The sequence below is a fragment of the Pangasianodon hypophthalmus genome, chromosome 28 (genome assembly GCF_027358585.1).
Source record: "Pangasianodon hypophthalmus isolate fPanHyp1 chromosome 28, fPanHyp1.pri, whole genome shotgun sequence".
Taxonomy (NCBI): domain Eukaryota; kingdom Metazoa; phylum Chordata; class Actinopteri; order Siluriformes; family Pangasiidae; genus Pangasianodon; species Pangasianodon hypophthalmus.
Window position 1 is genome coordinate 13,496,151 of NC_069737.1, and position 17,044 is coordinate 13,513,194.

Here is a 17,044-nt window from a genome sequence, read left to right on the forward strand (position 1 = left end):
TCCAGCCTGAGGCAGATGGGATTGACTGGGCGGCCTCCACAGTAAAGCCATACTCCTGACTGAGCCAGACGGCGTGGCCTCCTATGACCTGCTCACACTAGAGGCCATTTTGCAGCCTCCCTAATCCTGCTGGAGACAGTGTGGCCACCCAAGTCCTGCTCACACTCGATGCCGATGGCACGGCCTCCCAAGTCCTGCTCCTGCTAAAGGCCAATGGCACGGCCTCCCTAGTCGTGCTCCTGCTATTGGCAAGTGGCTTGGCATCCCACGACCTACTCAGACAACAACGCGGCCTTTCAAGTCCAGCTCCTGCCTGACGCTGACGAGGCAGCCTCCCAAGACCCACTAATGCCTGAAGCCAACAAGGCAGCATCCCAAGTTCAGCTCCTGCCAGAGGCTGATGGCAATGCCTCCCAAGACCTGCTCATGGAGCTGTTAATGAATTAAACTATTACTGATAAGGAGTTTGATGTACTGTGTTTAACAGAAACTTGGATCAGAGCAAATGAGTATTTCACAGGAGGTGTTGCAGTTATGTATAACAAGGTTCTTTATACTAGCATAGCATATACAGCCACAAAAAATAAGTCTACTCAGTAGTTTCCTATAAATACTATTTACTGACTCCCAGGGCCATATTCTGAATTTCTTATAAATTTGTGGATTTCATCTCAAACCTGGTTGTTTCTGTAGACAAAGCAGTAATTTTTGGAGACTTCAATATTCATTTTGATAATCCACAAGACCATCTGAGAACAGTGTTTGTTCCAGTCTAGATTCAGTAGGGATTAATCAGAACATAATAGGACCCACTCATTATGGTGGTCACACTCTTGATTTAATACCAACAGTCAGATTAAATATAGAAAATATAGTCACATTATCCCAGTCTGAAGCTATCTCGGATCATAATTCATCTCATTTAAAAATGTGTCTTAGTCATAATATATGCACTTCGCTACACTGCCTTGTCAAACCTACGTTCACCTCAGCTAATGTTCATAGTTTCATGAATAAACTTTTTGAGTTATCAGTCTTGATTGGATCACTGTTGGACCCTTCATAAGTTGAACAGGCAACTGAATGCTTAGAACCAATGTTACACTATACTCTAGATAATGTAGGCCCTAGATAATGTAGCTTTTTGATAATGCTGTCGTTTTAAAAAATATTATTAGGAATACATTCATTTTATACTTAATTTACTTTGTTTTAAATAGCAAAATAAGCTCTAAAGGTTTATTTATTATTTTTTTATTTTTATTTTTAAAAACCCAGTCTTTTAAAATGCATTATGATTTATAAACTGATTTAAAAAAATTTCAAAAATAAAAAATGACATAATGAATATGATTACTAATGAAAAAGCAAACACAATCACACAGACTGATTACTCTTTAGGCCCTCTGCAACAAACCAAGTATACAGTAAATGCAGTTCAGTGAGCTCCATTACTGAAACACATTCTCTGGCTTACAAAGGGCTTCACTAGGAATTTTTAAGAATTTTTTTTTTAGTCTAGGACTGGATTTGTACAGGACAAGTGAAGTCAAGGGATACTATATAATAGTGTAAAGTACAGAATTGCATTTGCTGAAAAATCAAGCACAATACTTAAAAATATAATCACTTATTAGACCCTGTTTTAATGCTTACTTTTTCTCACCTACCTTCATTATGATATGCAAACTTCAAAACCTGTGTACCTGTGTGTTGAACTTGTAGGTTTCTTGTGTTGTTGTTCTCTCTTTCTGTGTCAGTATTGTAACTAAAAACATCTGCATTCACATAAGTATCCAAAGCTGTTGCCACTTGCTTTCGTCTCTTCACCTCCTCAGTGTAGATCCCATCTTCATAAACACTCTCAGACATCGCTAATTTATTATAGACTCAATAAACCACTGAATTACTGTTTCTCTGTCTAACTGGATGTGAGAACACAACTATACTGTTGTGCCTTTATACTCATGGTGCATGCAAAGTTTCATTCATGTGTATCTGCCTGTAAATAAAGGGACCAAACAGGAGTAACTTCTTGTGAGAATGTCTTACTGACTTTGCATATGAAAATTTCATTGATGTGTATCTGTCTGTAAATAAAAGGACCAAACAGCAGTGACTTCTTGTGTACAGCCTAAATAAGTATTAACCACACTCAAACACACCTCACACAGGACATCAGACCCAAGTCAAGTGAAGTCAAGTCAAGTGGAGTTTATTGTCATTTCAACCATATACAGCCAGATAGTACATAGTGAAATGAAACAACATTTCTCCAGGACCAAGGTGCTACATAAGACAAACACAGAACAACACAGAACTACAAGGGACTACATAAATTTATACATAAAGTGCACAAGTGCAAACGTGCAGACAGCACAAGACAGTACAATGACTACTGGGATAGACAATGGGCACAGTAAGTCCCAGTGCAGCGCCAACCAGTACACAGCTCTATTAGAAAGTGAATCCAGTGACAATGGTGCAAAGAGTACAATATAAGTTGCTGAAATAGGTGTAAACATAAGAAGTAGCAGCCTATGTACAGTATAGGCTGCTACTTCTTATTTGTAGAAGCGTAATGTAATGCGGGGATGTGCAAAAAATTGCAAAGAGGATGGAGGATGTGCAGTTGTGTGTGTGAATGTATGTGTGTTCTTTCAGTCTTGTTTCTGAGTATTGAGGAGTCTGATGGCTTGGGGGAAGAAACTGTTGCACAGTCTGGTCATGAGGGCCCGAATGCTTCGGTACCGTTTACCAGAGGGCAGAAGGGTGAAGAGTGTGTGAGAGGGGTGTGTGGGGTCATCCACAATGCTGGTGGCTTTGCGGATGCAGCGTGAGGTGTAAGTGTCTGCGATGGAGGGAAGAGAGATCCCGATGATCTTCTCAGTTGTCCTCACTATCCGCTGAAGGGTCTTGCGATCCGAGACGGTGCAGTTCCCAAACCAGGCAGTGATGCAGATGCACAGGATGCCCTCGATAGTCCCTCTGTAGAACATGGTGAGGATTGGGGTGGGAGATGTGCTTTCCTCAGTCTTCTCAGAAAGTACAGGCGCTGCTGGGCTTTCTTTGTTATGGAGCTGGTGTTGAGCAACCAGGTGAGGTTCTCCGCCAGGTGAACACCAAGAAATTTAGTGCTCTTGACGATCTCCACAGAGGAGCCGCCGATGTTCAGCGGAGAGTGGTCATTCTGTGCTCTTCTGAAGTCAACAACCATCTCTTAATTTAGAGACAGGTTGTTGGCTCTGCACCAGTCCATTAGCCGCTGCACCTCCTCTATGTATGCTGACTTGTCATTCTTGCTGATGAGACCCACCACGATCGTGTCATCTGCGAACTTGATGATGTGATTTGAGCTGTGCATTGCTACACAGTTGTGAGTCAGCAGAGGGAACAGCAATGGACTGAGCATACAGCCCTGTGGGGCCCCAGTGCTCAGTGTGGTGGTGTTGGAGATGCTGTTCCCAATCCAGACTGACTGAGGTCTCCCAGTCAGGAAGTCCAGGATCCAGTTGCAGAGGGAGGTGTTCAGGCCCAGCAGGTTCAGCTTACCAATCAGGTGCTGAGGAATGATTGTGTTGAATGCTGAACTGAAGTCTATGAACAGCATTCGAACATATGTGTCTTTATTGTCCAGGTGGGTGAGGGCCAGATGGAGGGTGGTGGTGATGGCGTCATCTGTTGAGCGGTTGGGACGGTAAGCGAATTGCAGGGGGTCCAGTGAGGGGGGCAACAGCGTCTTGATGTGTCTCATGACAAGACTCTCAAAGCACTTCATGATGATGGATGTAAGTGCAACAGGGTGGTATGCATTGAGGCAGGACACTGAAGACTTCTTTGGCACAGGGATGATGGTGGTGGCCTTGAAGCACATCGGAACGACAGCGCTGCTGTCCGTGAAAACATCCGCCAGCTGGTCTGCACATCCTCTGAGCACTCTGCCGGGAATGTTGTCTGGTCCAGCAGCCTTCCGTGGGTTGACTCTGTGTAGAGTCTTCCTCACATCAGCCGTGGTTAGGCACAACACCTGGTCATTGGGAGGTGGGGTGGTCTTCCTCGCTGTCACATAATTCTGCGCCTCAAACCGAGCGTAGAAGTTGTTCAGCGCATCTGGGAGGGAGGCATCACTGTCACAGGCAGGTGATGTTGTCCTGTAGTTGGTGATGGCCTGGATGCCCTGCCACATGCGCCACATTTCTCTGCTGGCCTTGAAGCGGTTGTAGATACTCTGTGCGTGCATGCGCTTTGCCTCTCTAATGGCCCGGGACAGTTCATTTGCTCTGAAGGCGGAATCTCAGGTCCTCAGTAGCGCACGCACCTCTGCAGTCATTCACGGCTTCTGGCTGGAGAGTGTGGTGATGATCTTGGAGACATTGACGTCATCAATGCACTTGCTGATATAGCAGGTCACTGATGTTGCGTATTCCTCCAAGTTGGTGAAGTCGCCGTCAGTTCCCGCTTCCCTGAACATGTGCCAGTCAGTGTGTTCAAAACAGTCCTGAAGAGCAGAGATGGCTCCTGCTGGCCAGGTTTTTACCTGCTTCAGAACCGGTTTGGAGCGTCTGACTAGCAGTTTGTATGCTGGGATTAGCATAACAGAGATGTGGTCTGAGTAGCCGTGGTGAGGGCGGGGCTCCGCCCGGTATGTGCCAGGGATATTTGTGTAAACCAGATCCAGCGCATGCTTCCCTCTCGTTGCAAAGTCCACATACTGATGGAATTTTGGGAGCACTGATTTGAGATTTACATGGTTGAAGTCTCCGGCAACAATAAACAGTCCGTCAGGGTGTGTATTCTGCAAATCGCTAATAGCCCCATACAGTTCACAGAGCGCTTCTTTAGCATTAGCGCTGGGGGGAATGTACACACCGATTATGAGGACAGTGGTGAATTCCCATGGTAAATAAAATAAAACCCCATACAGACTGTAAAGTTTGGACCAGTTGCACATTATATTTTGATATTAAATATGTACTACTTTCAGGCATGATGATGTAGGATGTATTTGAGCTGGGGTATGGCGTGTGTCTGACACAGCTCTGACTGTGTATTACTATTGTTATTTAATATTAGAGAATTGTCAGGGCACAAAAAATAGTACATATAGTACTAAGTAACCAGCCAGCATATTCATAACACTTGTACAAACTGTAGTTGTGATTCTTATATATTTTACAATCCCATAGAGCATTGCATATGACATGAATCCATTTGAATCCATTGTGCTTTCACAAAATCCATACTTTTTTTCCTTCAGTGTAAGTGCTTTTGTATATTTTTTAGTGTTTATATATTGTTTATTTACTATATACTATATAGTATATTGTGTATTGTAGTTGATGCATATGAAATGTTTTATATTCTATTCTTCTAGTTTTGATTTTATTCATATTACATTGTTTTAACCTTAATTAACATCAGACTACCAGATAAGTACCATGCATGCATGTTTACAGCCCTGTTGGGGTCGTGGTGAATTTCTGTATTAACAACCAGTCTCACAGAAAAAATGTTAACATTTACTTTGAGTAAATACACCTTCTATATGATGTATATCAGCATCTTGTCTCAATCACACGATGTATATCCACGTACACTGGGGTCCAAAAGTTTGGGGTTTTTTTCATTTAAAATTGGAAGAAGGTTTTAGAATATTTAACTATTTAAAACAAAGAAAGTGCATGTTCATTATATTTAATATTCAAGATTCTGCACTATTTCTAGGTCCCTATTTAAATGTAAGAAATTTGTGAGGATAACATTTTCCTTATGCCTAATCTCTTCTATTGAAACTTCTATGCGCTCAGATGACACTCTGCTAGATTTGATTTAAAAGGGATCACAATGTTTTACATTTCTGTTTACGGCATTTGGCAGATGCTCTGACCTAGAGTTGAGGGTTAAGGGCCTCACTCAATGGCCCAACACTGGCAGCACTGGGATATGAACTCATGACTTTCTGATCAGTAGGCTAACAGCTTAACCACTGAGCTACCACTTCCCAAGTTATGGTATTGCTTTTGCAAACACTTGTGGAGTCCAGGCCAGCTCTAGCAAAAAGGGGGAATTGTATTACATTAGAAAAGGATGCAAAATAGAAGCATTTTTTCCACTAGTGGTCTCAGACTTTTGGACCCCACTGTATATCCAAACTTTGACTCTGTAGTTACCCAAACCATATCTCCTGTTCGATTTGCCCCATGCATGCTGTGTACCAAAATAGTTTAACCATTAACACATCTCCACATACTTTTCGAATAACATTAATATATGATAAATAATTTACCATATTTATCACCATATTCAGCATGGGATACTTTCTGTGTAATTTAGTGATATTCACAACATATATTTAGACAGAATGTTAATGAAATAATCAAATTTATCCTCTGCTATAGTCACATAGTATGGAAGTTTTTTAAGTACCTTTTAGCCACTCATTCATCTTTACGCTTTCACATTTTTCAATGCATTGTAACAAGTGTATAATTGTATCAAATGGATGTTTTACACAGTGGGGCAAAATTAGACAGATAGTAAAATAATGCCAAAGATCATGCTAATCTGTCACAGGATCCCAGTGAACTCATGCTGAAGAAAGTAATGCTAAAGATCAAGGTTACTTTAGAGATTGTGCATTAATGCGCAACACTATTGGTATCTAATTTTTATTACTTTCTAATTCCTGTACGATTTAAACATGTAGATAAATGTCAATTGAGATACATTGAAGATACTTTATAATGCACTGCCCTGCCCACCTACACCCTAGCAACCACTTGGAATACCATAACAACCAGCTAGCATCACTCTAGCCACCACCTATCAACCCCCTAGAAACCACCTGGAATAGCATAGCAACCACCTATCAACACCTTAGCAACTGCCTAGTAGCAGCCTAACAATTGGAATTCCATAGCATTGTGGATTGTAGATTACTACTATGTAACACCAATGGATCACTTATATAGCGTTAGTAGTTCCAAATAAGTTCATATGTCAACACAATTGCAATGATACAGGGTCTTAATACACTAATCTAATCACATGCTCTTTTTATTCCTTGAATAAAAGGAATGACTATTATGTAGCAAGATGAATATGATGCAAATGCGTTCTATCTATGAATCAAAATGCAATACGATGGTGTGTGTCAACATATATGCAGTACACTGTCTCCAGCACTAAAGGGCTTATAAATGATATGTGCATTTACCAGCATATGACTGCCCCTTCCCAGCTGTTACATATCCTTAATACACCATGCATTACCTACCCCCTCCTGTATGTTGTCTGATCTTCATCCAAGTTATAATAATATACAGACTCGTTCAATCTAAACTGATAACATACAAACACTTGTACACTGTTTAAACATGCATGTAAACTTCTGAGCTACAACTTGTCCAGAGGCTAAATGGAGTTAGGCACTATCCTATAAAACATACACAAAGTCTAGTTACCTACAGAGTCTGCTCTTCTTAAGAACAATATGTTCATATGAACCTTGCGCTATGAGCCATGCCCAGATCTAACAGATTTAGATGGTTTGGGGCTGCTTTGCTGCCTCAGGGCCTGGATAGCTTGAAGTCAAGGAGAAACTGAGGGTATTGCTCTATCATCGTAATGAATGTTGACGATGCAACAAGACAATGACCCAAAACACACAAGTAAATGAACAAGGGAATTGTTTAAAAAGAAGAAATGCATATAATTTTATAATGACCAAGTCAGAGTCCGGTCTTAACCTATGTTAGATTCTGACATGAAACAGGACTGTTCATGCAACTGACCCTCACCCTAGTGCTGTAGGAACTAATGGTTTAAAATTCCTTCTTACTGTGCAAGTCCTATCAGCAGCTGCAGGAAATGTTTGGTGAAGGTTGTAACTGCTTAAAAAAGGTTCTACGAGTTTCACTACTAAAAGGGGTTCAAATCATTTTCTCAGCCAGGGTTATGAATTATTAAAGAAAGACTTCAATTACGAGCTCTTTGTGTTATTAGTTTAGACAGAATAAGTGTATTATTATGACTTGATCTTGAATGAAGATCCAGTCACATTTTATGAGTAATTAATGCAGAAATCCAGGTGATACCAAAGGTAATTCAAAAGGTCAAAACAATTTGAAGTGTATGCCCCCTGAGGCTAGTGGAAAGTACCTCAAATGTATTTTAAGAAGCAAAATTGAGGACCACCATACTCAATATTATTCATAATAACTTTTTAACATCATGTATTTTATGTTATGATAAAAGTTTCTAATGCATGCACAGTGCAAATCGAGCAGGGGTGCAGATCACAGAAAAGTTAGGAGACACTGAACATAAGCAAAAGTTTGGATATGCATTGTGTGCTTGTGAGAGGAAGTCGATATTCATTGTACAGAAGTTGCTACAAGTAAGGTAAATGTATAATAACTTTTTTCCCCTATGACTTGCATGAACATAAGAATTATACAACACAGATTTTTATTTCCATCTAAATAAAAAAAATTCTTTTCACATACCCAGCCATAAAGGTCAGAGCACTTGCCATCATTCTATGTATTTAGGAAATCTGTTTTCCCATTACTTGGCATGTAGCCAGTTATAGTGCAGGCCTCTTTTCCTCCATTATTATTGGGTTCCCCCAGTATTATTGGGTACCTGAAAGCACACAGAGAATCAGCACATCTGGAGCTTCAGACTGAGAGCGCTGAGAGCATCATGAGTTCAGTTAAGTGATTTCTTACCCAGTGCCTCTGGTTAGTTCTGTACCGTCCACCCATTTCCACACCCGCTTGGTGTCTCTGTCAATCAGACCAATCCATGCTTGTGCATGGAGCAAAGTTTTATTGATGAACTCCTGTTGTTTTAGTAAAATATAAGAATAATAATGTCTCCTACTGAGGTATAGTAACTGATATTGAACTTTACCATTTTTAATACATGTAATATGATTGTATTTTAGGCCCATGTGTAAGCAGAATTAAAAATACGAGTACATTACTTCTGGTTGAGTTACATGCAAACGACAAACATATTTTAGTTCAGGAAAAAGTGTAGTTATATATAGTAGATCATGTCCAAATTTGACCATGTAGAGCGTTTTTGCAGATATACACACATATATGCTTTGATACAACTACAAGAAATCCAGCTCATTAAAGCACAGTAAGAGACTAGAAACAGAATCACAGTCCAGACTCAGCTAAAGAGCTGAGGAGCTTCGGCACTCTGTCACTAAGGAGATCACTGAGAAGCAGTGAATTGAGAAACAAAACAAGGAACTAATGTAAAGGCATCTTCATTTCTTTATTTTTCTTCAAATATCCCTCTTCAAACAGCACATTCTCTCACTCTCTCCCTCTCTCTCTCTCTCTCTCTCCCTCTCTCTCACCTGTTCCTCTTTGCTGTTTATGATCACCAGGTCTGCTCCTCTCTCTGCAGTCCTGCCTGCTCTCAATACAGTTCTTCTTCTCAGTAGAGTTGTATTAAAGACTGGAGTTGAAGTAGGTCCATACACCTTTAATGTCTCTCGCTGACAGGAAGATATTTTCATAAACACAAGCGTTTTCATTAAAGTAGTGCATTAAAGGGTAAATATACTCATCCAACAATCAGTCTGTTAAACAGTAACTCCAGTGTCCTTTTTTTCTTGTTGTTATACCTTTGTGGTCACACACCATCTACGACATGTTATCATAATCACTGGGGAGTGAGTCATTTATAAAGTCACTATATGTTATATATTTGCCAGTAGAAGGTTATTTTCACAGCTAGAACATACAACTGACAGAATGAATCTGAAGGAGTCTTTTAATTCCGTGTTTCATTATGACTCGATAAAGCCTGTCGTGTTTGTGCCCTCAACAAAACATAACAGCAGCAAGTCAGCAAACTCTTCTGTAAAACACAGTCTGTGTTGTCTGTCTCTCGCTTCTTCATTTTCACTCAACATGTGCTCTAACTGGCACAGCTTTAGTAAGCACTCATTTAAAACCGGACACATAGAAACTGTAAGATTCGAGTTTTTGATTTTTTTTTTCATAAGTTCCTCTAAAAACCTTCAATTAGTCAGTGACCAAGTTCAGGAAGTCTCATCTGGAGCCCATCTCTATCATGCTCTAATTTTTTCATTCTGTAATGAACCACACCACACCCTGATTTCTGATTACTTAATTCTCAGTCTCTCCTCATAAGTAAGTGTATCAAAAAAGCCTTTTTCACATTCTGCTTGACAGCATTAGTATTGTTTACTATGTTGTGCCAAAATCAGCTAAGCTAGCTAAATTTCTCTGAAGAAGGCAGTGAGGCTGCAGTGACCCCCTATGTGACCAATTATGTGATGCGATGTTTTCCTTTTATCACGTTCTTAAGGTTTTCGTTTGTGATTTCTTGGCACCGTAGAAGGAACCAGTTTGAGTCAGTTTTATTGTGCACCTACAGTCCAGTAAACTCATGTCTTAACTATGTCTTCGCTGAACTGTTACTCTTTGTTCTTCTTCAGGGAGGAATTTTCCCCACCACACATTGAGATATTTTTTTTTCCAATGCATAAATCACCCGCTCAGTGACTCCCAGTGAAGCTAAGTGTCTGGATAGGACACAAAATGACATTTTAAAAGTGTGCTGTCCAATGAATGTTAATCTTTCCATTAAAATTAAGTTTACTTGAATCTGTCACAGGATCCCGTTGATCGCATGCGTCACTGGAGCTCAATCAGTCGTGTATCTACTGCCTTCTATGGACATTTGTCTCAGTCTCGAACACAACCCCTGGGACCTCATTTGTAAAACCTTTCCTGGATTACAGAGTGTGCAGAGTGCATGCACACACAAAAAATGCAAATTACCTCATATGCATCTGAACTGTGGTGAACAGAAAAGCATCTCAGAATGCACAATACATTGCCAGAAAAACTGAACAGTTGACATTGTATGCAGGAATACATAGCAACAGGAAGAGCAAATGTGATAAACTGTTAATTTCTCAGTTTTGAGGGACTTCTGATAAGAGCATATAGTAAATAACGGACTGGAAACCACGGGATGAATAAATATTATTATTGTATCAATATTTTATTATGGGCACAAAGAGATTTAGAATATTTAGACCATCAGGACAAAGTTTTCAGCCTTTGTGTTTTGAAACCATCATCATTTTCCTTTTAAGTGGTAAGTATAGTGACAATAGGTCAATGCTAAGCCTGTCAAGTGCCTGCTGAAATGTAATTGGTTGATGGCGGCCATGTTTTTTGAATTTTTTATTAACATTTTTGATTTTGATTGGACTTCCATCTCACTATAAAAACTTTATTATCCAGTCTCTTTATTATCCGGTGGTGAGATCAGTTATAGATGGGTTAAAGGTGAGGCCAGACTAATTTACATATTAATAAAAACATCTCAGAATCCTCCAGGGTTTGAATAACAGGAAGTGTATAAAAGCTACACAGCTCAGCTTTTAGATACATTTGGAGGGAAATTATTACATAACTGAGTTGTTAAGGTACTCGACACTGATTCTTCTGAGAATATGTGACAGTTTTGCAGTGAAGTATTACTCACCTACTTTAGAAAGCCTCTGGAGTTCCTCTCTATCCTTCTGTAACCGGTCTCTCTCTTTAGTCAGGTTGTTGTATCTGGTCTGTAGCTGGCTGTTTTCTGTATTCAGGTTGATGAATTTGATCCACAGCACTGTGATGGCAGTCAGCAGGAGAACACACAGCAGCAGCACACACACAGCAGTCACTCTGTAACATCTGCTCCATGCAGTGTCTCCTCCTAATGGGGAATGGCCACAGAGACATGTCTCTTTTCATGTTATGTACAAATTGACAACAACTTAACAGATGTCAGTTGCAAAAAATGAAAATAACTATTTTGCAAATGTGTAAAATGAACATGCAACTCTCTGCTCATGTACTTTATGCTGACATTCTTTACCGATCGTGCTGTTGTCATTGGAAAATTTTTAAATATCCAGGAGCTTTGATGTGTATTGGATGTTGAGACATTTCCTCAACAGCTAATAACTTAATGAGTATGTGTACACTATTTATATATAGCGTAGTATACTCACTCACAGACTCACAGACCATGGCTACTTTATTAGTAATACATCTGTACACCTGGTCGTTCATGCAATTATCCAAGCAGCCAATCCTGTGGCAGTAGTGCAATGCATTCAGATACAGGTCAAGAGCTTCAGGTAATGTTCACATCAAACATCAGAATAGGGAAAAAACTGTGATCTCAGTGACCTGGACTGTAGCATGGTTGTTGGTGAATCTGAGGCTACAGTGGACACGGACTGAGTGAAACTGGTTGGAGATTGGATAAACATGGCCTGGTCTTTGTGCTCTTTTGTGGAAATGTTTTTCCATTGATTTCTAACCAGTCGGGCCATTCTCCTCTACCTCTCTAAGCTTCAGGCACATTTCTTCACCCAGAACTGCTGGACACACTGAAACATCTTTAATCTATAAGCGCCTGAATTACTGCATCTCTGCATGTAGATACACGTTTAGCCTTGCAAACCTAAACACTTACCTGTGTGTGGATCTGTGTCTAGGTCTCTCTTTGTGTCACTGCCTTTCTTCTCTGCATCAGGGTCATGACCTCTAACAGCGTCTGCACTCTCATAGATATCTACTACAACTTCTATTCGCTCAGAAGAATGCTAATGCATCTGTAATCTATAAAAGACTCACTAAAACACTAAATTACTGTGTCTCTGCATGAGCACGAGTGAATGGCTGCACTTCCTTACTAGTGTGCACTGAATTACATATGCTGCTGTCAGTAAAGGAAGTCACAACAGAGGACGGTGCGTCAGTGGCTCTTTGTGAAGACATTTGTGCTGCAATTCTCATGCATACTGTAGATATTCATGTTTAAGTAAAGCAGTTATATAAATATCAAAATCACATTATTCTGTTATAATGATGTAGATATTGTACTTGCATCATATTTCTTGCTCATAACATCATTACACAAAGATAGATGAGGATAGATGGAAATGCAGTAAAAGCATTTTATTAGAGATACATCAGGCGATAAAAAACGGCTATGGGAAGGAATATATAAAAACATGCAAAGTAGGGAACAGAGCAAGGTCAAAAAACAGGAAGTGAAAAAAACAGAACAAAGCTCAGTATGATTAATCAAGGGCAAACTGAACACAGGTGAGAATGATCATGACACATAGGGGAGACAACCAATGACAAGACACGAGTGGAAATAGAACATAGACCAAAACAAAACACAAGTGGAAAAATAAACACATAGCACAGAGACAGCACTGGTAAAAGTTGTAAATGACTTACTGCTGGCCTCTGATCAGGGTTGTGTCTCCTTACTTGTGCTGCTTGACCTTAGTGCAGCTTTTGATACCACTGATCATGCTGTTCTCCTCGATAGACTGGAAAATGTAGTAGGCATTAAGGGAACAGCCCTTTCCTGGCTCAGGTCTTATTTGACTGATCGTTATCAGTTTGTAAACATAAATGGTGACTTCTCATACTAAGGTAAAGTTTGGTGTCCCGCAAGGCTCTGTTTTAGGCCCACTGCTCTTTTCTCTATATATGCTACCTCTGGGCAAAATTATCCATAAACATGGTATTAGCTTCCACTGTTACGCTGATGACACACAGTTGTATGTTTCAGCAAAGCCAGATGATAGACACTAGCTTAATAAAGTTGAGGAATGTGTAAAAGACATTAGAAACTGGATGCTTATTAACTTTCTCTTACTTAATGCTGACAAGACAGAAGTACTTGTACTAGGACCACATGCAGCTAGAAGTAAGCTTTCTGATTACATAATAACTCTGGATGGCCTTTCTGTTTCATCATCTGCAGCAGTAAAAGACCTTGGTGTGATTATCGACTCTAGTCTTTCTTTTGAAGCTCATGTAGATAATATCACTAGGATCGCTTTCTTTCATCTCAGAAATATTGCTAAAATAAGAAATATATTGTCACTACATGATGCAGAAAAATTAGTTCATGCTTTTGTTACCTCTAGGTTGGATTATTGTAATGCCTTACTGTCTGGATGTTCCAGTAGGTGCATAAACAAGCTCCAGTTAGTCCAGAATGCAGCAGCAAGAGTCCTTACTAGAATCAAAAGATATGACCACATCACCCCTATCTTATACACACTGCATTGGCTTCCAATCAAATTTCGTATTGATTATAAAATACTACTATTGACCTATAAAGCACTAAATGGACTCGCGCCACAGTACCTGAGTGAACTTTTGGTCTTTTATGATCCGCCACGCCTACTTAGATCAAAAGGTGCAGGCTATTTGTTGGTACCTCGAATAGTGCGGGCTACAGCTGGGGGTAGAGCTTTCTCTTACATAGCCCCACAGTTATGCAACAGCCTTCCACTTAGTGTTTGGGGCCCCAGACACAGTCTCAGTGTTTAAGTCTAGGCTGAAAACATATTTGTTTAGTCAAGCCTTTTGTGAATAGTTTTTTCTTAGGTACAGGGGCAGGTCTGGAGAGTTCACAGGCATAGAGTGTTGTGGTGAACTGAAATGTTTGGATGCTGTCGCCCCCCCACTCTCACACGTTCACTCAGGTTTGTCGACGGTGGAGTGGCTGGCTGCTTTATGTCCCAGAACTCCGTCATGTCTGTGTTAGCTTCTGGCTCTCCCTTTTAGTTATGCTGTCATAGCTAGTCTTGCCGGAGTGCCTGCTTGCACTCTGCACGCAAAATACATTGTGCTTAACCATTAGAGGACAAAAGCTTACCTAACAATCTCTTCCTCTTTCTCCATCTCTCTCTCCCTCACTCTCTGTCGAGCTACACATGCTACTTCTGAGATGCCAGTGATCCTGACCCCTTCTGCTCCTCCTCGCTGCCTGACCCATCCTGATGCCCCTTCTGCTCCTCCTCGCTGCTTGACCCATCCTGATGCCCTACTTCTGGTTGGAGTTCTCATCGGTTGAGTTCGCTCGCTGCTGCTGGGGGTGGCCCCATATGGACGGCCTGAAGAACTGTTTGGATTGCTGGGGATGGTGCCACCTGGGGGCTGTGGAGATGGCTTGGGGATCACATATGGGGAGCTGTACTGTAATGGCTTGGGACTGCAATTGCTGTAGTGGCTTTGGGGCTGCGGTTGCCACGAGCAGCTTCGTACTCAGGACTCCATCAGTGGACAGTGGATAGATTTTAACCAACCGGACTTCTTGCGAAGACTGTGATGAATTTATTGGTTGCACAATTGCACTATTTGTCCTTATAGTACACAATAATAGAAGGGATTTATTTATAATCGCACTATCCATTGCACCCAGATGAGGATGGGTTCCCTTTTGAGCCTGGTTCCTCTCAAGGTTTCTTCCTCATATCATCTCAGGGAGTTTTTCCTTGCCACCGTCGCCACTGGCTTGCTCATTAGGGATAAATTCACAGTGATAAATTCAAATATTTACAATATATTTTTGTGAATCCATTTATTTCTGTAAAGCTGCTTTGTGACATTGTCCATTGTTGAAAGCGCTATACAAATAAAAATGAAATGAATTGAATTAAACAAAACATATGACAATACGGAAGCATGCGCTGTCACGCTATGGGCTGCTTAAGTGCGTTGAGCGCTTTTTGCACTCAGTGCTCAGTGTGAGGGGGAAATACCTGATAATAACAGGAATGCATTAATTTCTGCACACATTCAACAGTATTAAAGGTAACTATATACAGATGATTTTGTCAATACAAACGTTGACAAATTGTTGTGGTATACGAGGATTAAAACACGGAATTCACTGTTACTGGAAAATAATCAGTAACTCGGGCTGCACCACCAACCCAGTCTCACAGAAAAAAACTTCCACCTCAGCACCTACTACACAATAATCAGCTACACAACATCAACATTCTGTCACAAGCATACATTGCATATCAACATATTAGTCATTCACTCGAATGCTCCGTATGCCACTTTCTCTACCAACGTAATTTAACCAATTTCACCCACTACTATCACTATGCTATTTGAATAAGATACTATATCAATATGCAATAAATAAATATTTCCCCTCTTTTTTTAACCTCACTAATGCTCTTGAGAGTGAATGGAGCACAAATTCTCACATCCATATTCTAAATCTAGTGGAAATCCTTCCCAGAAGAGTGAAGGCTGTTATAGCAGCAAAGCGTGGACCAACTCCATATTAACGCTCATCATTTTGGAATGGGATGTTCAAAAAGCACATATGGGTGTGATGGTCAGGTGTCCACATAATTTGGGCCAAATACTGTATTTCTGCATGGTTAGTCCTAACTGTAAATATCACATCTCAGCCAAGTTAGTGTAATTTTTCAAAATGGCTTCCCTTCTCATTATTCAACAGCGCTTGATCTTTTTTTTTTCCCATTGTGCACTATACTGAGTTGGAGTATTCATAGAATAAAACTGATGCTTTTGTTAATTTAGTACACAAAATGTGAGACTTTTTTCCTTATGCTAACATTTGTATCTGCATGTGCATGTTGGCATAGTATATGTGGTAATGAGGCACTTAGTTTCACAATGTGCTCGAATGTGCTCGGGTAATGTTCACATCAAACATCAGAATAGGGAAAAAAACTGTGATCTCAGTGACCTTGACTGTAGCATGGTTGTTGGTGAATCTGAGGCTACAGTGGGCACAGACTGAGTGAAACTGGTTGAAGATTGGATAAACATGGCCTGGTCTTTGTGCTCTTTTGTGGAAATGTTTTTCCATTGATTTCTAACCAGTCGGGCCATTCTCCTCTACCTCTCTAAGCTTCAGGCACATTTCTTCACCCAGAACTGCTGGTCACACTGAAACATCTTTAATCTATAAGCGCCTGAATTACTGCATCTCTGCATGTAGATACACGTTTAGCCTTGCAAACCTAAACACTTACCTGTGTGTGGATCTGTGTCTAGGTCTCTCTTTGTGTCACTGCCTTTCTTCTCTGCATCTGGGTCATGACCTCTAACAGTGTCTGTACTCTCATAGATATCTACTACAACTTCTATTCACTCACAAGAATGCTGATGCATCTGTAATCTAT

At 40.5% G+C, this 17,044-nt stretch overlaps 1 protein-coding gene across 1 annotated transcript in view; it reads right to left on the reverse strand.

The window, feature by feature from the left end:
* The window catches only part of LOC128317626 (CD209 antigen-like protein C), a 43,082-nt gene extending 30,129 nt beyond the window's left edge, over nt 1-12,953 (reverse strand). The window contains exons 1-3 of the mRNA XM_053230730.1: nt 12,945-12,953; nt 12,535-12,664; nt 11,551-11,766 (exon numbers count right to left, since the gene is read on the reverse strand). Coding sequence (XP_053086705.1) covers nt 11,551-11,766; nt 12,535-12,664; nt 12,945-12,953 — 355 coding nt within the window. The remainder of the gene's footprint in view (nt 1-11,550; nt 11,767-12,534; nt 12,665-12,944) is intronic.
* Nucleotides 12,954-17,044: the final 4,091 nt, after the last annotated feature.